The 24,008-nt window shown below is 39.3% G+C and overlaps 1 protein-coding gene across 5 annotated transcripts in view; it reads left to right on the plus strand.

Moving 5' to 3' along the window:
• The window catches only part of RUNX2 (RUNX family transcription factor 2), a 165,135-nt gene extending 142,565 nt beyond the window's left edge, over positions 1 to 22,570 (plus strand). For 4 of the 5 annotated variants that reach the window (XM_063317167.1, XM_063317173.1, XM_063317179.1 and 1 more), the window contains one exon: positions 21,638 to 22,570. In XM_063317167.1, the coding sequence (XP_063173237.1) occupies positions 21,638 to 22,347 (710 nt within the window). In that variant the 3' untranslated portion in view covers positions 22,348 to 22,570. Of the gene's footprint in view, positions 1 to 1,277; positions 1,395 to 21,637 lie in introns of all 5 variants that reach the window. The other variant, XR_010068831.1, reaches the window with a different exon arrangement.
• Positions 22,571 to 24,008: the final 1,438 nt, after the last annotated feature.

Consider the following 24,008-nt stretch of genomic DNA (forward strand, 5'->3'; position numbering starts at 1 on the left):
TCTCAAGAATGTCCCCTGCAATAAGTTTTTGAACAGAAATGCTAGGAAACTATTTTATTTTGAATCAAACTATTGTAAACCAGTATGGTATAGTAGTTAAGTAAGCTAGGAATGGAGGAATGAAACCCATATAGCAATATTTATAAATATAGAGATGAGACAACTGGGGAAGTTCAAGGAATAAAGAACCATCACAGTAAATGGTGGTAGGAAGGAAACAATGTCTCTTCTGTGACAGTTTATAACTGAACCCATGTAAAATAAATGTACACGTACATTTTTGGAGCGTTCTCCCTCATGTCCAATAGTTGGAGCTCTGATAGATAACCAAGATATCTCAGATAACTCACTGGCTGTGCAGGGAGAGGTAACATTTCTTGGAAGAACAGAAAGGTCCCTATGGGTTGTGGTCCCAGCTACCTTTTCAATGCATCTAGGGAACAGACAATTATTTATTAGTTTTATAGACTGCCCTTCTTTGTAGTGCTTTTGGCAGCATATATACTAGGACCTTTCTTCACTTTTTCCTCACAAAATTTTCAAAGGGAGATTAAGTTGAGCTATAAGGCTTGTCCCAAAGTCAGCCAATGAACTCCATGGCTCAGTTGGGACATAAATGTGGGTCTTCCAGTCCAACATCTCAATCGCTGCACCACATAGGTTCCTAAATGCAACTTTATTGACATAAATTCAAACTACATATGAATTATGAATCTGCAAATTGTAGTATGTGTACCTGGTGTATTCCCTAATATACATACATTTAAAGATAATGTTTTCTGCTTTTAAAAATATATGTATCCATAATATACAGTTTTACAAATCTAGTTACCCAGTCTACTCTGTTTGGATAAAACATTCCCAAATTAACACTTGTTTTGAGAAGAATTAATGTTTTTGTGGAGAATTGGAGTCGAGAATAATAAAACTAGAGGATCATTTTCATCGCTGCTGTCTAAAATCCAGTAACCCTGAAATCTGTGATGGATTCTGGTACTTCCCTAAGGCTTCTGCATGACCAGTTTTTATACACATAGCATCATCTATTGCATAATGGTGTCTCAAGGCTCATGAAGCCAATGATGTGTAATTGATTTGAATCAGTGAGAAACTCTAAACAGTGGTTAAAAAATGCATTTCCTCAATGTTTTAGCAAATATTCGGTAACAAGAAGACCTAATCAAGAACAATTTATTTTGATAAGTATAGCAATTACTGCTATCTTGAATGTAGATGTGATTCATAGTTGATGTGCTGCTCCTGTCTTTTGTACCCAGATTCACATCTGAGGGACAGCCCTCATCTTTAAACTACAACTAAGAGATGGAGAAAGGTGAAAGTAGAGTGCAGATCTCTTCCTGCTCTCCTGACACACATTGCTGTTGTATATGTTGGTAAGTCTTTGCAGAATATAGCGCACATGTTAGGCCACATTGTATAGAGCTATGAGCCAGGCAGATTTTCAGAATAGAAAGTCAGGAAATAAGCACTGAGATAATAGCTACTTTGCCTCTCAAATGTTTGACATGTTTCAAGCTTCACACACTTACCTAAGACCATCTCTGAAGCCATGGAAAACCTGATGTAAAGAAAAAATATGACATGGGTATATATAATCAAAACAGAAACATTTTTTAAAAGAACCACTGAAAGCATTAACACTGCATTCCATCACATTATCTCACACTGAAAGGTTGTATGAAACAAACATTTAATTTGGAAAGATGAAGAAGGCTAGTGGGTGTAAATAGGCTCTGTCTGTGGGCAGAGGCATCACTTAGGGATTGGCTAATTTGCTTTTGAAATCATCACCATCACCATCATCACAGGCAACAGCTTAATTGGAATTTAATCACTGGAAATAAGAAGAGACATTACTCCAGTTAGGGGGAAAAAGGTGAAAACTGTCTCAATTTATCTTTCTGCACATCTGCTCATTACAGAGCTGGTTTAGAATACATGATGGTTGTCCTTTTAGTCCAAAGGATTTAAATCTGGGGCTAAAACCATGCAGAGATTTGTTTGAACAAGAAATTCATGTTTTCTTTGGATTGGATAGAAGGGGGCATAATTATAGTGTTGCAAATGTGATGCTCTGCTTAACAAACTGTCAGCATTTCCAGAATAAACCTCTATTTTCAGGGGGTTAAAAACAGTGCCAGAACAGAAAAAAGTGGAGGTGGGGGGAAGAGGAGGAAGGAAGGGCTTCTGGACTAAACTTTGGCAGCTATATTTAAACTGGTAGGAAGATTTTATTTTCAGCCAGATATTTATATATAATAGATCAGACACACAAAATCGTATTAATTTGCAAAGCTATCCTTCTCATGTTGACCAGTTATTTATTTATTTTGTAAAGAAGGGGAGAATCCCACTTCATTTCAAGAATGGATCTGATTCTGATGAAAAGGTTCCAGTCCTCTGTATTTTTAGGAGTGGCAGCATGGTTATATCCATGAGCCAGGAATCTATGAGGTCCTGTCCTACCCACCAACTCCTTGTGTGGCCTTGGGCAATACGCTTAACTCTGTAACATCTCGACCTACACAGTAGTTGGCTTCATTCCCTTCTGTGCTCTGCAGCACATAAACAGTACTGCTTGTCCATCATGGCTGCATTCGTTCTGTGGTTCTGAGCTGGAATGCGCCCTTGTTAAAACGCGATGAAACTGCAGACTTTTTGATCGTGTATGGAGGTTAAATTTAATGGGAACAGGAAAGAACGTTAGCAAGCACAGTCTGTGTTAGGCTGTTCTATTGTCTCAAAGCATTTAGTGGAAGAGGAATTGGGCAAGAACTGATACAACTAAAACAGGCTAGTGTGTTTAAGTTCCCCTTATGATTCTCCTAGATCCTACCATTAATCAGGCTGCATTTCTCCAACCAAAGGGAAATAAACAACTCTCAGCACAGCCAACTGAAAAATTCAGCTGGGTAACAAGTAGGTTCCTTTCCTAATTGTACTAGTTAGTAAGCTTAGTAAATTACTGATCTTATCAAAGCTGTTTCAAATTCCTTGCATACTTTACCAAAATAGGAGTCTACATTTCTAGTGAATCTTGCTTGAAGTGAAATGTGGTAGCAAGGGAGAGGTTTATGGCCACTCCCCATTCAGGGAATCTCCCTTCTTTTCACAACTTTATTCTGCAGCAGGTATTTTGGAGGTCAAACTAATATAATTTCAGGCACCATGTTGTAGCAGCTTGTACTTGCATATTTTTACAGTTAGCTTGCTCTGGGTCATAAAAAAAACGTGCATTAAAAAAAAGCCTTTCCAGGACCGGGATTGTTAATGTTAGCTGAGTGTATTGCTTGCTGTTTGTCCCTTTTTCAGCACCAAATGTGACATCAGTGGCTTCTTTCTCTGGGTAGTTTTATGAGCCCAAATTCTGGTGAAGTCAAAATCTTGCATTTTACACAATCTTTAGCAGTGTTCTGCTTTCCTGGCAGGAAGCTGTAAGCTGCAAGACATCTTAGTAAAGTGATTGCAGACACATAATTATAGGCCTTGTACAGCAAACATTGTGGTTATCTGGATGGATTTCACTCCATTATTTTCATCATGTTGTAATGCTTACTTCTAGAGCTATATTGTGTGCATCAACTCTCCCTTGTCTCATCTATTTAGTGATTGCAGCAAAAATGACTTCTCTAATATTCACAGTTTAGATCATTATTAAACTAGTTAATACTCCTTTCCATCATGAGATTTGGAACTTAGTCGATTATTCCCAAACTCAGGAATATTTGAAACCACTGTAAACCACAGAGAGTTAGCATGGCAACACAGTACTATTTTAAATGGCAAAGCTAATGTGTATCATGTTCAACAACCAGCTAGACTAACTGGCCGAGATATGACTTTAGCAGGATATAGGATAAGGCCAAGGAATACACACTCCCCAGGCAGCATTGATGAATCTGGGGATAGTCAACTAAGTTCCAGATCTTATGATGGATTTAGGATTTTTTACAACTTCAGACTTGCTAAATAACCAAAACTTATTTGGGGGGCGGACTAAGAAAAGATAGTCTAGCTCCATGTATTAATAAAAATCAGATGATAAAAGAAAGAAGCGACATTCACCATAATTTCTAAGAGGCAATGTGTTGTGATACTAAAGTATCACTCGGAGGAATGGTTTCTGTTAATTGGACATCTGCAGTCTTGATGCAAGATGACATGTCAACTCTATCAATGTCATGTAGCAGTGGGAGGGAGGGCACCTTTGCGTGAATGATCCAAGTATCACTGTACAACAGCAGAAGGAGAAGACCACCAAATCTTGCCTGTGATGTCTAGGAGACTGACATCAATAATTTATGGCCATGGTATCAGAAGCTTCTGGGCAGGAAATAACTGCATGATTACCTAGTCCTGCTTCCCCCTCCAGCCTCTTGACACTTACCAGGAAGATCCACTTTTCCCCTCCAGCTTTCCTACTCAACAGCAGCAGCAGTTCTGGTTGCCTGGGCAAACTATTTCCCCTCCCCTCATTTTATGTTTCTCTTGGTGTCCTCAGTGTCACCTCAAAGTTACCTACAGGTGGGGTAAAGCAAGTCTGTGTTCCTACAGTTAATATGTGTTATCAAACAAGGCAGTCTTGACATTATGATAGCAGTGGAAATAAACTTCTGACTACTGGAATATATATGAAGGGGATATGACTTGCAAATTGTTCCAGTCCTTTATGAGATGGTAGTGAGGAGAGGGCATCAACACATGTACAAAAGGGGCAGCATGGCCATGACTTGACTTTTTTAACCTCTCCTCTACAGACACCACTGCTTAAAAAAAACAACCCTGCTGTATTGGGCTATAGGAAACCTTTTGTGAATCCTGGAGCTCCTGCCTCAATCTCATCTCCACTGGATTCACAGGAAACTCTGCGGCCTGCTTTGATGGAACAAAAAGCCAGCTCTGAATATCAAAAGCAATGTTAGGGGAGCATGCTTGCCATAGGTTTGAGCTGGCTTGAGAAATAAAGACACCAGGGGAGGAGAAGCATTTCTGCCACACTTCTTGTGGCTTTTAATGTTGGAAAAGAGCTGCACTATGGTGGAGCTTAAAAGCAGATCCTTTAAGCAGCAGCTCACTGAGGTTGGTGGAACAGTTTCCTTTAGTTTTAGTGAGTGCTGGATCTGGCCTTGGATGAATTCTCCTGGGATAAGGTTTCCTCCCAAACTGGCCAGTTTAGCTTTACTTTTGGGGAGCTAATGGCATTTAATGTTACACTCAGTTTACAGAATGCACTTGAAATACAGCAGCCAGGACTTTTTAAAGTATTTCTTTCCATCCAATATATCTTTGCCAGTTCACTCCTCTGTCAGCTTGCCTAACCCTTGACCAAAAACAACGCTAGACAAGATTTCAGTGACGTATGTTGGGAAGTGCTTTGGCTCCAAGATGCACAGTTTGCAGGACCTGCTCTGCAAATCCCACAACATAAACTAACTTATGGATTTTATAAATATATTCAACCTGCACAACCGAATGCCAGACACCCATGACCCAAATGCACAAACCAGGGATATGTGGATGCCCTGAAGTTTGGGACATTGTTCTGTGATTTGCCATATTTGTTAATGACCCCAAGCATATGACTCTGGGCAGTGTACAGTACGACAAAATGAAACAAACCCAGAAATAATACCAAGTAAAATAATAATCCATGAAAAATACAATAGAAATCTACAGGTATTGAGAAGCACAGTGTGCCAATGAGCTAGAGCCTAAAGCTGGTGAAAAAGAAGTGTTCACAATCTTTCTGAATACAAAAGGGGAGGGTGTGAACCTTGCCATTTGATTACATTACAGATCGATCATATTACTTGAGTAGGAAGAATCAGAGTACTCCTGCCTAAGACCTTGGATAACTGCTTTCTGTTGAAATTGACACAAGCTAATAGTAATAGGAGTAGTGTGCATGGATGCAGAGATGGACTTAGTATAAGACATCTTCTCATATACATCTGGGTGGCTATGAAATGATACACTCCCATTAAATAACAGAGGGTGGCAGGGAAATATGGAAAAGGGGATCTATTTTCTTAAGATATTGGAATATGCTGAGTACCAGTTATTTTGGGAAGATGCCCAAAGTATACTTGGGAAGGGACGCTAAAGCTGCATATGAATCCATGGGTTTATTTTATAGAGTGATTTGAGTTCTGCCAAATATTTGTAGTGTAAAGAAATCATAAAAATTGGTTGGTGGTCTTAGCCTAGTGGGTGCTCCTCATGTAGTTGGGAACGTTGTATGAACTGTGTGAAGAATGTTTGATCTATTAGTTTAAAGGGAAAAAAATTAAATCTTCAAGGAAACTCATGAAATAGAGATGACAGAAATACATTTTCTCTTATCTAAAGTAGACAAGGAATTTTTGCTCTAGGCTTTACTTGCCTGTAATTATTATAACTTGAATTTCCTTGAATTTCCTTGTGAGATACATGGAGATTTTGTTTCTTTTTATGCTCTATCTTACGACCTGTAATTGATCATCATTATTGGATATATATTCTGGTCACCTCCACATTATATAGATAATCAGTTTAATTTAATAATTTTTCAGAGTGTGACTTGGATCTGTGCCTATCTTGATTTCATATGATTTTTTAAAGAAACTATTATGGTCTACAAAAATATTGTGTGCTGTATGGATCAACAATGGATATTCACCAAAGCACTTACAGTATCTATGCATGCAATGACAACTATAGAAGTTTCAGGGAAACATGCCACATGTGCCAGGAAAGCTATTTTATTGTACTGTAATCAAGTTTTTCATAGTCCACTCTAATATTGCCTTCCAGTAGTCACAACTATCATACAGTATTTCTTGTCTGACTACAGTGTACTTCTTAGGAAGACATGGTATGAGTACTATACAGCTGATTTAGTGAAAACTAGTGGTTTCAGTTATTTAGGGATGGATTGTTTTGTTGATTTATTTTTAACCAACCAAAAATTGTTGTTCTATGCTTTTTAACTACTGTAGTGAAAGTTAGTACTAATGTTTATAATAGGAACCTGTGACTGAACGGAGTCCTCAATTTGAGTATATTATAAAATATCTAAGTTGTTAGGTAGGGGGTAATTTGGCTGCCATACGTTTTTTCTAATATGACTTGGGTCTTAAAACTTTCGTAAGAACTTTATACGAATATGTAGTATTTGCAATTCCTTGTGTCCAGGTACACAAGCTGATTAATCAGCAGGTCTTCAGCTTGGAATTCCCCTGATGAGGCAGGACTGTGTCTGTCTAGTTAGGGTTCAAGGATCATAACATCATATTCATGGTTATTGCTAATTTTACATACACCTAAAAGCAGGAAATCAAGAACAAATCACCCAGACTTAGTTTCGAGTTGGGCAGTACCAAAATTAAATAAATAACTACAACAAAATAAGTTGCTGGATTGGCTGGATTCCTCTGTTTTTCTGTGCCTATAAATATTGGGCTTTGTGGGTATAGTGAAGATCTTCAGAATCATCTTCATTTTAAAAAGGGGATTCTGTAGGAGCCATCTGGAAATGCTAGTCCAGAAGTGACTGGGAATAGGTCCAAATCCAACACCTATGAAGGAAACATGAATCTGTAGTAATATTAGGCCATATTTGTTGGCTAATTAGAATTATATGGGTTGGTTTATTTTTCATTTTCTGGCTTCTGATGACTCCTCTTGGACTTTTCTTTCTGAAAAAGAATATTTTTTTTTCACAACATATTATTTGGGAAAAATTTCTTCCTACTGTTAACTGGCCAGACTAAATTCTCATTACTGTTGATTTTTCTTGATGTTCATTTCAGGTTGGCTTTGTGCTACTAAGAGGGTTGAAGTGGCAGTGAGATCTGAAATTTAAAAAACAGTACAGTTCTTCTAAAATTTAAAGCAACCTCTTTACAAATATACCTTTTTGCCTCCTTGGTGTCAACCCATCAGGGGTTTACTGGGACTGGAAGGTTCCTATCACCCCCAATCAAAGGGCATTGCACAATTACTGCACTTCATCCTCCTTAATATCGTTTTTTAAACAAGAAAAAAGATTCCAGTAACAGTAACAGTGTGACAGTTTATGAGGGCTGTAAATGGAAGATTCCATCAGCTAGGCCATCCAGTGAGATTCCACAAATAAGGCAGAGTGATTGCACAAATAAAGATTTTTTTTTTGATTATCAGAAATATTAGTCAATGGCAATGGTGACACTCTACCAAAGAAAGTGTTTCCACCCCCACCACTATTACCATCATCACTCACACAGATCAATTTTTAGGATACATATTGGTCCACCCAGTAGTTTTAAATCAGCAAGGATTCTTCTGGATTAAGAGTGCTGAAGGTTATAAACAAATGAATTTGCTATAAATGATGATATTGATTATTGGTTTTCAAATAACTGAAGAAGATGTATGGGTGAGTCACAGAGGCTTTGTATGCTGTGACGGGAAGAGGACATTACTGCTGTACACTTTCATACCTGCTGTTGGGCTATAAATCCGATCCAGCATGTAGCTCTGAAGTGTGCTATATGTTTCTGTGTTGCATCAAATGACTTGGACTTCAACATTTTAGATTAAATCTGAATTGCCAAAATATGTTAACAGAGATTAGAATCGGTTAAACTTCACTTACATAAATTGTCAGAAAGTTGTCTTAGCTACCTGGTTTCGCCCTCTCTAGCAAAATGGTTTTAGGGGAACAAGGAAGATCTTATACATACCCTTTGAGAGAATTGTGTAACCTTTAGTTTGGCCATATAAGAAATGAAGAGCAGGAAAATTACAAAAATACATTTTTTTCCCATTGGGAACAGAAGTATGTTCAGAAAGGAATGTTTTAACCATGAATTCTTTATGCGGTCTTCAATTAAAACAGGAATTCTCCTTTCTGAACCTGTGGGCAGTAGCCTTAATGAATGATGGCTTTTACATAAACTCTTTTCATCTCAGGATATAAAAGCACTTTACAAACATTGATCAGGCTGATTGATGTGAATCCACTAAACTTCAGCCATCACTAAGACAGGCAACATGCGGTTGCCATTTTGGCTGACACAACCCAGGAAAAATGTTTTTGCCTTTCTGGGACAAGCAGGAAAGGCAGAGGAACACAAGCAAGATATGTACTATGAAAACAGCTCCCACTGACTCTGAAGAGCAACCACACTGTCAGATTTGGTTTTTATTTGTCTGCACATAGGATAGTCTAATAGAAAGACCACACAGGTTTGTTCAGACTACACATCAATGGTCTGAATTTACTGCAGGTCAATGCTGTTTGGAAAATATTGCTTTATATCAGCTCTGAGTGCCCTGAATGAAACATGTTTGGAAATTGCAGCCACAGGAGCAGGGGGCTGTCCTTCAGAAGACCATCTTGCATATTTGAATAATGGAAGCCAAAAGAACTAGGGTGTCATTTCAGTCTCGTGCCTGATTGTGTTGGTACTGGGTATGAAGGGTACCTCTGTGACGCCTGGTATACCATGAAGATTTTTTCATACCTCACCTGAAGGAAAGCAGTAAGAGAAAGCATGTGTTTGTAAAGTCAGAAAAATCAGACCTGGAACTGTATCCATGACTTCTAGAGAAAGCCAAAACTATTTTCTAGGGTTAGGGCCTCCAATTCACTCTGGCTGCCTTATAAATATATTGGACTTATTTTCAGGCTACTTTGCTGACAGGCAAATCTAACTCAAGATGTGGCTTTGGGGAAGATCACAAGTTTCCCCCAGCATGGGAAGAATACGTGTCATGATGACCAAGTTTAATTTCGTTTTAGAGAACCCTAGATTCTCTGTTTCTTTCTCTTTGAAGTTTTTGTTTATTTTATTTTAATGGCTCTTTTTGAGCCATTGTCATCAAAAATAGTAACCAGGATATTTAAGGCAACATGTTTTTGAAACTTAGAAGATCCTATTTATTTTCCTTGTAAGCTAGTGCTGAGCAAAACTGTTGACCCAAGCTATTGGGGCGGTGGGGAAGTTATGTTTGATATAATACTTTTGTCAAGATTAATGGCCAGATATTAATCTATTTGATAATTTATCACCTTTTAAACAAATCTATTGTATGTGAAAAAAACCCAGGGATCTCCCAGTTTTCAGTAATAACTAGATATTAGTCTCACATTGCATAAGGAGTATTGGTTTCCAAGTCCAACTGAATTGTGCTGTTATTTCATTAAATTATTCAAAAGTCAAGATAGAAATCTCATTCAAAACAAATTAACAGGATCATTCACTGATAGCAGCTGTGGATCCTAAAGATGCAAACTGGAAATGTGCAAGGTCTACTTTCCAGCGGGGATATATAGGAAGAAACCCTATGAATTCTGGGGAAAGTAGTAGCTGTTAAACAGATGGGTTCAATTACGAAAAAAGCAGGAAGATGTTTGTAAAGCTGCTTGTTTAGTTCAATTGTATTAGCGTTTTTCTTTCTATGTTCCTGAGATTGTCTCTTTGACTCTTCTGGTTTTTGTTTTGTTTTGTTTTTTTAATTATCAAAGCCCTGGCAAAACTTTGTTCTTGTAATCTTCTTTGGCTAGTTGGTAATTTTGCCCAGCAAAATGTTTACAAGAACTTTGCTTGCCAAACTTGCAGGAGTGGAGATTGGAGCCTTCAGAATTAGATACATCTGCTAAATCTAAACTCAGCAGAGCCACTTGGCTTTTTCCGTATCAATGTAAAGAAGCTCGTTGGGCATTTGACCATCCTCAGTTGCCTGGTGGGGGATGGAGTAATTGTTGCCTAGTGTTTTGCAGGTAATTGCTGGTTAGGACTGGAGCCAGCAGAAGAGCAAGTAGCAAGCAAAGCAACAAAGTTACTCAACAAAAGAAAGTGTGTGTGTGTGTGTGTGTCTGTGTGTGTGTGTGTGTCTGTGTCTGTGTCTGTGCAAGCATGCATGTATGTGTGTGTATACACACCTACTCCCACATATATACTTACTCTACAGGGATGCGGTGCAGACTGTTTATTTTGAAGAGTTATCAGGGTCCAGCAAGCTTATTTTCCTTCTTCTGAGTCCTTGAGTAGCATCCAGAAGAGCTTTATGCACTTGGTCATCTTATTTGCTTTGTAGTGTGGTGGTCAGGCCTGCAGGCAGATCCATCTCTCTGTCTGCTTTGGAGATACTACGCTCATGAACTTCGGTCTCTTCCTGATCTCTCTTAGCGGAGCTCTAAGCTTCCCAACCCTATGTTTGGCTTTGACTCTCTCCAATCATTGCCACAACCCAACTAGAGTTTGTTCATTTGGTAGAAATGGCAGAAATCCTGCAGGTAGCAGGTCCAAACAGAGGACAAAGGAGGAGGAGGAGAAAAATGGAGGGAAGGGGAACCCATTGTTACTGGAAATAGTTCTTATTTGTATGGCTCAACACATCTTGGACTGGATTAGTCCTTCTTCAGGGGCACTGTAAACCATTTATAATTGATAAATATACATCTAAATAGGAACAGGATCGAAATTATAAAATCTTTTTCCTACAAAAAAGTTTTTGCGATATCATAACCTCTTCACTATAAGGGGGTTATTTTCTTGCCACATGACAAAACCAGTTTACCATTACTTCCTTCCAAGAGGTTTTTTCAGCTTCTCCACCTAACCTGCAGCCTTGGGATATCCTGGAAGTGTCCCATCATACTTTTTTACAACTTTCCATATATTGTATTTCAAATTACTAGTTCTTTATAGGCATTATAAAAGTTCGTTCTTCCTCTTGCACCCACTGGAGTGGGGCTTACTGACACATAGCTAGAGGATTAAGGGAGAGAAAGAAGAATTCATTTTGTGATGTGGTATTGCTACAACCCAGGACTACCAGATCTGCAAAACCCTGGTGCTACTAGAGAACAGCAGAGAGAATAGCTCATGCTGTCATCCAGGGGTCGTCCAGATTTTCAAAGCCCAAACCTGATAGTCTTACTGCCGACCATAATCCTCAGACTGTTTCAGTAGCAGAGTGAAATTCCTCTCTTACTTTGCCATTTAGGTATCTTTTGCTTCTGGTGGTTTTGTGGGACACTCCAGTGGGCCTTGTTGTGACCAAATGTCATAGTCATGTAAGGGTTGTAATTTCCTTCCTCTCACCCCACACTCTTGTCTTGATATAAATTAGGACTGTCAACCAACAACCTTAGCAGTCAGAAGGCTGAGGTGACCCTAACTTGTTCTTCTCTGTGTACTGTCTCTGCCCGTGGGATCCTGCCTCTCTCTTTCTCTCCCTCTCCCTCTCCCTCCCTGCCCCAAGACTTGTTTTGCCAACCATCTAATCCACTCCACTTCACCCAACCAGAGCAGTGCCCAACAGCATCTTTTTTTTTTTAATGAAAGATTTACTTGCCATTTGGAGGTAGGAGATACATTATGACTGTAGTACGGAATCCAAAATAGGCTTAACTGATTTTTAAAGTCAAACCCATCCCCACCTACTCAAGTCCCAGGGAACTGCAGCACAGAATCACCTATGAGCAGGATGCAGGCCTCCCCTGTGGCATTATTGTCCCGCCTACTTATTATTGTTCTGGGCCTGAATTAAGCATCCATACCAAGCCTAGTATGTACTGATTCAGCAGCACTTCCTCAACCTCTTTACAATTCATTTCTCTATAGAACCAGGAGCAACTGCTTCACTTTGTGCAGAGTCAGTTTAGTCTTCTACCTCCATCACATCACACCAGAGGAAATGGACTCCCTTGGCTAGAAATAGGGATGCATGGCAAAAGTAATTTCACTGTGATATTTGATCAAGTATTGATCAAGAAGAAGTTGCTTCCATAACCTCTTTTTAAAACTGTTTTATACTAAAATAGCAGCATGTGTGGAGGGAGGAAAATTAAGCAATCAGTCCCAGCTATAATCAAGATACAAATAGAATGGGCTGTTGTAGGAACTGCACTTAGAAAAAAGGTCCCATTGGCACTACTTTGTTTCTAATTTTAATTTCTGTGTACTTAGTTCCCAAGTTCTGGACAACAGTCTGGGGCCCTGTATTCTCCAGGATCTTCAAGCCCACTTGGTTTCATCAACAGCCCCACCCCTACCTGGGCTATGAGGCAGTGATATCAACAGTATCATCTTTCTTTATTTTCTGTCCTTAAATTCAGAGAAGAGTTTAGACAATGGCATCTTGATTTCTTCCAAGGCTAGTTCTACCAGATCCAGTTTGCCAAAATCTGGATAACCTCTCCATGCAGCAAAGACAGAAAACTCTCGTTCTTTGTTGCCATCTCAATGTTTGCACTGTAGATCTGGTTGTTCTACCAGTGCTTTTCAGCATTCTGGGAAATCAAAATGATGGATTTGACAAAGCACTGCTTTTTATTCTATTTTTGGCAATAAGTAATGCCGTTACTGGGGGCTTCAGAGGCCACGTGAGGTCTTTGTAAGTTTCTCATCCTGTTTTACAGACTAAACCAATTCTAGTAAGAAGAGCAAAGTGACTCTTATCACAAAAAATGTATTCCAGTAATGAACCTATTTTCCCAGCTTGGAAAATTTAGTGGATATTGGAAGATAAAATAGACTCACAGGACTAAGCTAAAGAAAGTAAGAAATAACTACATTCAATCCAATGCTATCACACATGCAGAAACTTTCCAGAATTCAATAGATGTTGTTTTAGCAGATCTTTTGGGCACTTCCTGTCTCAGATTACATTATTGTTATTGGAAAAATATATCTTTCAAAACTCTGTGCTGTACTGCAGTGGCTCAGAGCAGCACATATAAAGGTAAAATGCTTTGTTTGGAAAAAAGATAAAAGTATTTTAAAATATGTCTGTTGAGGGAATTGCAACTAATCATGAAAGAAATGAGACTGTTTAAACATGACTGGTGCCAACCATTATTTTAGTGCTGAGGTGATTTATGTATTGGCTTCTTCCTACTGTAAATTTGTAGAAAGTTATGTTATCATTTTTCTCTCAAGTTTTCAACTAACAAAAAAAGGACCAAATTCAGCTGGACACCAGTTCCTATTATTGGAATGTTTTAGGCAATTGTTTAAAATGCCCAATTTCTTTGTTGGGCTTCCCCAGCAACTGAGTCCCAGCAATAATGTTGTTGTTGCTGTTTTATAATATTGACCTTACATTATTATTGCCAGCCACTTCAAAGCATATATAGATGAGGCGGTAGATTTTTGGTTTTGATCAATTCAGTCATCAAAACTGATCCAGTTTAGGGTGGGAGGGGTCAGCAAAATCCTTTTACATTATAAGTTGGCACCTTGAGATTTCTTGCCTGTTTGTGAGCACAAGAGAAAGTTTGTGAGTCCCTTTTTGTTTTATTCATACAAGCAGTGAATAAAATCCACTAGCATCCCTCCTTCTCTGTTTACGAATTCGCATACACTTATTGGCGAGAGACAGATTTGAAAAATGCCCACTTGGGCCCACTCCTCCCCTCAGCGATCACATATCCTTGGATTACACCATCTGTCTGTTGTATTCTTTGGGTCTCAGCCTGTCATCCATGGATGTTAATGGCCTGAGATCAAATCAAACATACTTGCCTTTTCCCACTGGTTCACTCCTCTCCCTCCTGAAGGCACTTCCACATTAGAACTGTGAGCTGTTCCTGTCCCATGCTGATGTCGACTGGACTCCAAACCAGCTTGAGAAAATTCTTTCTGGATTGGGACACTTCAGTAGGGATTTGCCAGGTATTCGGTCCAGACTGCTGGCCACCACAGGTTTCTCTTGGACAATGCCCTTGCTGCTATGCCCTCCCAACTTTCCATGCTAGGAGAGCAAATGCCAGTGACGTTCCTTCCTCTGAGCAGGTCTAACTCGACAGGCACACTTTTTCAAAAACTTCATGCTGTTTACATAATGAAAATGCACACATGTGCTTTCAAAGCAACCAGCTTTAAAATATAAAGTCTTTCCTTGTATTTTGCGAGATTTGGCTAGCTAATATCCAGCAGAAACTTTTCAATTATGAATTTTCTTTCTCTGAGCTATCATTTTTCTTTTGGACTTTTTAAAAATCAATCAAAAGGTGTCCTGTTTCATCATTTTTGCTGTCACTTGAGGTAGAAGGGTTTCTCCTAGCTCCCAAATAATCCAAATGAATAAGTACTGCAAAGGACTTTTTGCTGCAGTGATCTGGGACCAGCTTAAAAGAAAAAAGAAGAAAAGCTCAAGCATTTCAGTGGTGTACAAAAATGATGTTTAAAAAAAATGAAAAAAGTTTGAGAAAGTAGGTAGAAGAATCTTCCAACAGAATGAATGGGACAGTTATGTTGAAAAGTAAATTTAAAACAAATGCTATAAATGTGAGTGTCCAAGGAATATTGATGAAAAGGAAATCATAAAGGTGGTTTAAAATAGATGAATGTGAGAACGTAAGTTTACTTTCTGTGAATAAGCTTGAATTATGAAATGTTTTTCATGAAAATGGAGTTGAAGGTTGATTATTGAATGCAATAAGAGCAGTATAAAATAAATAGTGTGCTTAGCAAATGTTTCAGCATTGAGCAGGAAGTAAGTCAAAGATATGTGGATGTGTTATATCCCCCTGGTTGTTTAATATGTTCATCAATAAATATAAAAGGCATTTTTTCATGACAGTAAATAGTAAATGCTGGTCAGGGACACAAATGTACAGTACATGTATATTTGTATGCAGCTGATGCCATATTGTTGGCTGAGAAGTCATATTTGCATCTAATGTTGGATAGATTGTATAATGCAACAAGGAATGTGGATCTGAAGATGAATGTATCAAAGACAAGGCTAACTGTGCTTGACAGGGGAAATGGAATGAACAGCTGTAAGTTATACATAAAAGCTAGAGTAAAGAACACATAGCTAAATATGGGTACCTTGGTAGAATGTTTGCTAAAGACTGGAAAATGGATGGAGAAATGTTAAGATGTGCAAATGTTTGTTTTAAAAAAAGTAGTGGGTAGTATGTGGTTTGCTGAAAGAAGCAAAAACAACTGTATGTAAGAGTGTTCTTCTGCCTACTTTGTTATATGGATGTAAAAGTTGGGTATGTCCAATTAAATATAATAGGAATAGAGTACTTAAGAAGTGTTCATAGTAAAATAAGAGACAAAGTCAAGAATCAACGGGTACTGAATGAATGTGGATTTAATACAAAAGTGAGTGACCAGTCTGAAAGAAGTATGTTGAGGTAATATAGTCATTCAGAGAATATGAAGGAAGATTGAATCACAAAACAAATAAATCTAGGGAAAATTAATGGGTTCACAGAAAGGGGAAGATTGAGAAAGTCTTGGATAGATGAAATTGATGAGGTCCAGGAAAAAAAGAGAAGTGAACAACTTAAAACAAAAACAAAAAAAGGCAATGTATTAAGACGTCTGTGGAAGTGGTGGAAGCAAGGAAGATCAGCCAAGATAGAAAGGAACAGAGAAGAACAGTAACTGGTGTTGGTATAAGCTAGATTTAGCTAATTTTATCTCATGCCTTTAGTTTCTTTGGCTTACTACTGCTTATTCTCTTTCTGCACTTTCCTTAGGAATATTATGATGGGTACAAATACATGTATCTTCAAACAAATGTTCCTTTTCTTTTTCCGTTTAATTTATCTTATTTCATTCATCAGTAGATATATGGAAAAATCATTCCATTTGCTTCAGGAGGCAATTCTTATTTCTTTTAAACCAGATGATGAGCTCATTCATCTGTTGGCTCATTTATGGACTTCAGAAAGTTTCACCTCAGTCCTTCCCCATCGTCAGACTGTCTCTCCTCACATTCCCAGTGGCGTCCCGACTCTTTCTGACCTTCGGCTCTAACACTCTTGGGCTTGCACCGAGTACCCAGCTGGCTGAGTTCCTGATTCTCAAGGCTTGTTAAAGGCAAATGTTGCCTCATTTCCTACAGCGAACTGGGCAGTTTTCCTCTTCTGTGAAAGAGGTAACCCTTTGGTCATCTTCTTTCTGGCATACTGGACACTCTTGAGGGTGCCAGAATCACTCTCTCCAGCCACACTTCAGACACATCAATAAAGCAATAAAAAAGAAGGAACTACTTGTCTTATTTTAAAGTCAGACTTAGTAGGGTGCCTCATAAAACATCTTGAATTGTAATCTCCCCACACACAGACACACATAAACACATTATACATTTAATTTTACTTAGCCTATTTTTAATAACTACAAAGTAACTTTTAAATATGTACCAGCAACCAGTCTGAATGTTACAGTATATGCAAACTCTGGGTACATATCTGTGCCTGCTGTTTTTGATTTTGATCTCAGTTCATAGTTACATAGTATAATGTGAATAGCATTAACCACTAATCAACCAGTTAGTTGACTGATATATGACTAAAAGTCCAAGTGGCAGAAACTGTAAAAGACTTCCCACAAATCTAAGAGCAAAGTCAAGCCTAGACTTTATGAGCAATCACAGTCTCACCCCATAGTCTTAAAAAAAAAAAATTAGACCCTTAGGATTTTTTCCCCAATAATTTGACGTGGCATCCAAACCCAAGTTTTATACATTCCTTCTCCCTGCCCCCCACCTCCCGCAGCTGTCTTTTTAAGGTTCACCTCAGCTCTGTGGATCTTTCTTATGTCTCACTTTATAGACCAATTTTTAACTGATTAACAAAAACCATCCCTGAGACATTCCCATGAGTCATTTTCTTTCAGGTCTGAATCATGGTTTTTACTGTTGCTCCAAATACACCCAATAATGCTGGGAATTCAAGTATCCACTGAATATGGAATAGCCTCTAAGTCTCATTTCACGTGCTTAGTCAAATCAATAGTTGTGAACTCTTACTTCACCTTGATTTTTTTACTCTATTCATCTGGGAAAATATAACCCGAATATGATACAGCAGTGCTTTGTGATGGTCTGATATATGCTTTAGAGTAATTCGGACAGGACTGTAAAGGTATATCTTGTCCTTAGTAGCAGCGTCCTTACTATAAAACAACAGTCAGAAAAACACTGAGTTTTCAATGGACTTGTCCAGCTTCATTTAGAAGGAATAACCTCTAACTAAGCTGTACTATGGTGAAGGAAGTCAGTTGTAGGTATTCTCAGGCGTTCTATAGCAAGCAGCATTCTTGTGGCTATTGTTTCATCTGTAGGCAATTTGAGATACCTGTATCCCTGGATGCCAAAAACAAACCTTTTCTGGAATACACGGACTGCAAGTCAAACCAAATCTTTATGGCTGCAGTGTAAGACCAGTGTACATACAAAAATAAGACAAAACAAAAACTGAAATAGGGCAAGAACAGTACAGAGTGTGCTAGAAGCATAAGCACCAGAAGTGAACAATGTAAAACTATACAGAGCAGAAAAAGTACAAAACCACTAAGAACATCAGCAAGATTTTCCTTGAACTGGTAATGCACAAGGGAGGATTTACAGGGGGGGAACAGAATCGCTGGGCAAAATGGAGTGGTCTCAACTGCCATCTGTTGGCTCCCTAAATACTTTGCCCCCTTTGCCTGGCATTGAACTGGGAATTGCCAAAACTCCAGACAGAATGGCAGATAGCAAAAAAATTGGCACAAAGCTCAGGAAAATAATTCTCAGGAACGCTTGCTAGATGTTTTGCTTTGTTTCTGAGTCCCATTTCTCTCCCCCATGGCTCTCTCCCGTGTTAGTTTATGTATCGTAAATGGTGCTGTGGTTTGGCTTCCTGATTGCTGTCCGGATAAACTCTATCACCCCCACTCTCTCTCGGGAACCCACCGTGAAAAATGTCATGCTGACATTGTGCTGTTCCTGGTGAGAGTAACTGGAAAAAATGTGATGGCCAGAAATGGGAGGGAGGGAAGGCAGGCAGGCAGGCAGGCAGGCAGGCAGGAAGAGGTAGGCAGGCAGGCAGGAAGAGGCAGGCAGGCAGGCAGGCCTCTCCCTCCTCAAGGAAAAATGAAAAGAGACCGAAAAGCTATACAACCAAAACTTCTTCAGATAAGTAATCCCATCTTCCTTCCTTCATTTTCCATCTCTCCTTTTTTTTTTTAACGAAGAGCAGAGCCAACACTAGGCTGATGGATGGGGCAGCGTCAACCTACTTATGGGTAGGTAACTTAGGACTGCAGAGTGAAAATGTGGCATCTATGTTGCCACTCCAAAACTTTGAACTGTACCTTATAATACTCAGTGGGTAGCTATAATACTTTATATTATAAACAAAAATAAGATGTCTTTGAGGGAAATAATTTACATGAGGAAATGAAGTGTTTCTTTTTAGAATTCTTAAACATATAGTTCTGTTGAATTATGGATGACATTAAGAGTCTTTCCCAACTTCCTAGGTTCTCAATTGTCTTCCCCCCCCCCACCCCCAGAACATATTTCCTTAAATTTCCCTGCAGCCAATCACTGACAAACAGAAGCAGATGCTGCACAGCAGTCTTTCTTTGCCTCAAACTCTTCCTGCTGCTTCTGGCTTTTAGGTTCATTCAGATATTTCAAAGACTGCTTGTTGAAGTTGCTGTTGGTGAGATCTCTGCATGTAGCCTTTTTGATGCAGTCTTTGCTTGCCTGCTTGAAGCTTGACTGCTACCACCCAGCTTAGCTTCCTGCTCATAGTCACCTACTTCAGTCTTCAGGTTCCCTTGCAGTGTGGTTTCTTAGACAACCTCTCTCTCCCCTCAGTTATGAGTTTTACTTCAACCAACTAGCCCCAAGAAATGTTCCTATGTTTTTGGAACTATGTTCCAAAATCACTGTCTTCCACATATTCAGATGTTCAAAATGTCAGTGTGAATTCCTCCTTGCTTAACAGTCACAACTCACTTAGGTATAATTGAGCCAAGCCCAATGCAGAGTAACAGATCCAGACTTAACTTCTGACTCTGCACAAAGACAGATATAAAGACTATAAAACTTAGAGAAATAATAGACATACAGGAGAGGTGGGGGAAAGGTAGACTGCTGATATTGCTCCCACCACTTCATTGTGATTGCCTTAGATGATTACTATTTGCTATTGGCAAGGACAGTCTGCTGATTAATATTCAGTCTGAAGGCAAGGAAGGAACAAACAGACAGAAGGAAATGCTTGTTGAATCGGCTCACCTTAAGTCAGTTTAAAATCTCAGTCGCCACTGGTCACATCAACCACAGAAGGCAATGGGATGCCCTTTTAACACACTTCTCAATTCCAGGGCAAACTATTCAGAGCTATCCATAGTTGATCACACCGCTTTCCCAAGAGGGCAAATGGAGAAGGTGGATTTCTCTGGGTGACAATCAGGTAGATGGTCTTCAGTGTGTCCTCTGATACTGTGCCTTCCAGGCTGTAACAATATAAGGAATACTGAATATCTGAATTGTTATTCAGATATTCAGTCAATATGGCAATGCATAATAGATCCAATGACAATCTTTTCTCCAAAGGCTTCTATGCTAGAACTAGATAGGCTGCTGATATGAAAAGACTGTAGATGATTTCTTATCAGGCTAGAAAAAAACTAATGATGCCATAAAAGTGGATAGATCAAAAGTTCTACTCCCAACAGATCGACAGTTAGAATCCAGAAAAAATAATGATGGATTAACACATATATGTGTTTCTGTGGTTCATGGAGCAGAATTCAGAACAGGGATCTGAAAACTGCACAAGATCACTGTATCTGTGTGTATCTGCAGTAGCACAGGCCAACTCTGCAGCTCAAGAGGCTAAATTTAGAATAGCACACAACTTAAACTTTTGAGATCAAATTGCAATTCCTATCGTTTCTCAAGGGACATTTTTCTTAGTGCAAATGGCTTTTTAAAACGATTCATTCTGCAGTGTTTTGTTTTGTTTTGTTATCATTAGCCTTCATCACAACTGCTGCTATTTGTTTGCTTTTCTAATTCCCATCTTTTATTAGGCTGTTCGTGTCTGTATAGAACTAGTTTGTCTAAAGTACTTCTCCTCATTCCCCATGTCTGGAATGGTTAGAGAAGCCACATGGAACTGGCCTGATTTTAGCACCAGTTAAGCTAGCTCATCTTCCTCATATTCTGGACCAGAGCTATCTATGGCAGTGCTGATCCTAGACGGAGGATCTGGAGAAGGAAAATGGTAGGACACCACCAGATTTCAAACCATGTGTAAACATGGTTGCATATTTATATAATTTATATCCTGCATTTTCAGCATGGTTAAAAAAACTGGGAAAAGTCAGTCAATCAGATTCAGGCCACATTTTATACTTTCTAGTCTCTCTCCCTCTTGGCCCATCCAGAAGCCAACAAAAAGTGTGCTTTCCATTTTATGGTGACAATACAAATATCCCCTGCACCAGGGAGCACCACTATGAAGAAACTTATTATGAGATAATAATCCTTCTTGGGAAATGGAATTGTTTCATGACGACTTGTGTCATGGTGAACTACTATTGCATTTTAATTTTCTTTTTAGTATCAAAGCTTTCCCACAGCATTCAAAAAAAAGAGATTAGGCATAGAAGAGAAGGGGTGAAGAGAATCTGATTTTAATCTAGGGGCAGCTGGAATTGTTCAGTCTGGCAATATCACATTCTGCAGGTCTAAGATTTCTCTCAAGAGGAATACTACTTTAGAATCCAAATGTCTGTGCTGAGACTCTACCTTGGTTGATTGTGATTTGAGTGACAGTGCACAATTGTTGTTGTTTTTCCTGGGATAGTTACAAAGTTCTTGGGTTTTTTTTTTGCAGACTCTGAACCTTGCACTCCAGATACTCCCTCTGCCACTGCTTCACCATCATCTTCTGAAGATCCTGCAACACTCACAGCTCCTCCTTCACCATCTCCTCCCTATGGTTGTGAAGTCTCCATATTTCCATCACCACAGCCCACCTCCACTATGGCCCTGAATCTTGAAACATCACAGGTATCAGTTTCTGGCTCACTGAACCCATCTTCTACTTCCATTTCGTCCCTACATTCTGGTCTTCCTTCCACTGTGACACCAACTGCCTCTGCTTCAGCTACACAACCTCACATTTACTCACCTGCAAATATTGCTGGTTCACCTAGCCATGGTCCACACCTTATTGACTGGCTTCCATATCTTGCTTCAGTGATGACCACCACAAAGAGAGGGAAGGAAGAAGAACAAACATCCCTTGGAACTGGCCCACCTGAGCACACAAAGAGGTATGGAAGCACTTATTTACCAGTACTCAGTGAAGGGGAAAATGTTCGTGCTGGCTTCATCAAGCAGCAGCCTCCAGAGTCAGTTTGTTCACCACCCCCATTTCAGGACATTCCTCCCCATTCTGAACAGGTGCCTGCCACCCTAGGAGACATCCTGGCAGAGTTGAAGACAATGAACCACCACCTTTCCATCATAGCAAGGGCTCTTAGCCACCTTGCCTCATCTTGTACAGCTCAACAGGATTCCACAAATGCTCAAGGCTTGTAAAAGAGGAGATCTCTCTTCTACATCTTTTACCTAGAAAAACAGATACATTGGTATGAGAAAGTTTGAATGAAGTGCAGTTACAGACTGTGGCAGGTCTGATTACTGCAGTTTCTGGGAATTTGCCTGACCCTTGATACAGGAAAGATGGGGCAGGTTCTCAGGCTTCTTGTTCTTACTTCTCCTGGAATGCAGATCTCAAAACCATGTCAGCATCAATAAAGTCATTGGTCCACATAATAGCTGTTTTTCTTTTTATATCTGTCTCTTACAATATTTGAGGTAAGAGACTACGTACACTCATATACACACCCCCATTCAGTATGAATGATATGCCCAAACTGTGAGCAGTTTCTAGTATTGGAGCAGGTCGTAGGAAGATAATCTATTTGAGTCTTTACAGCTCTTATGTCTTGAGGTTGAGAACAAGACACATGGAGAAGGGAAGGCCACTTGTTTGGTTGGGACTGGCTGCATGGCTACAGGAGGTGATTAATGCTCCTTAAATGAACATTAAAACATACAATATTTAATGAAAAAGTGCTTATCTTTGTAATTATAGGCCAGTTTCCAATCTTCCATTTCTGGGTAAGTTGATCAAGAAAGTGTGGCCTTGCAGTTCTGGAAACATCAGGATGAAACTCATTATCTGGATCCATTACATCTGGGGTTTCATCTGCGATATGGCACCTGGTGGATGACCTATGCTAGAAAGTAGATGAAGGGAGTGCAACTGTGATAGTTAGAATGACAGAGTTAAAAGGAAGCTCAGAGATCATCTCATCCAACACACAGTTCAACTAATCATCAAGTTAGTATGCTGATGACTCTCAGCTCTCTTTTCTTTGATTCCAAAAAAGTAATCAGCTCTCTTTTCTTTGATTCCAAAAAAGCAGTCATTAATCTCAATAATGGACTAGATGACAGAACAACCTGAAATTAGCAGGAAGCTTCTCCTGCATGGCTTCCAAACTATAGAATGTAGTCCCAACGGAGATGCATTTGGCTCCCACTCTCCCATTATTTAGGGAAATAGCAAGAACCCACCGCTTTCCCAAAGCCATTGATTTTTGCTTGAAAAAAAATAGGTTTTGCCTTGGTTTTAATAGTATTGTTTTTATTCTTATGTTTTATAATGTCTGTGAGAGCCAGTTTGGTCTAGCGGTTAAGGCAATGGGCTAGAAACCAGGAGACAGAGAGTTCTAGTCCCGCCTTAGGCCTGAAAGCCAGCTGGGTGACTTTGGGCCAGTCCCTCTCTCTCAGCCCAGCCCACCTCACAGTGTTGTTGTTGTGGGAAAATTAGGAGGAGGAAGGAGTATTAGGTAAGTTCGCCACCTTGAGTTATTTATAAAAATAATAAAGGTGGGATTAGAAAATAAATAAATAAATTTTACATTGCTATAAGCCACCATGAATGTTGTATAAACAGAAAGGTGGGATACAACAGCTAAGAAAGGATAAAGTATTTCTAGGAGGATAAACTGTTGAGTTGGCCGGCCCTGTAAATCCTCTAGGTCAACAAAGGAATGTGGGAAGCAGGTCTTCAGCGCCATGAAAATAGAAGCTGACCTGGCAAGGTACACTCCATGCATATGTGGCATTCAGGCTTTATCTTGAATTTGCATGGTGTCACAGCTTCTTCCCAACTGCTTCAAACAACCTTT

The sequence above is a fragment of the Candoia aspera genome, chromosome 1 (genome assembly GCF_035149785.1).
Source record: "Candoia aspera isolate rCanAsp1 chromosome 1, rCanAsp1.hap2, whole genome shotgun sequence".
NCBI lineage: Eukaryota > Metazoa > Chordata > Lepidosauria > Squamata > Boidae > Candoia > Candoia aspera.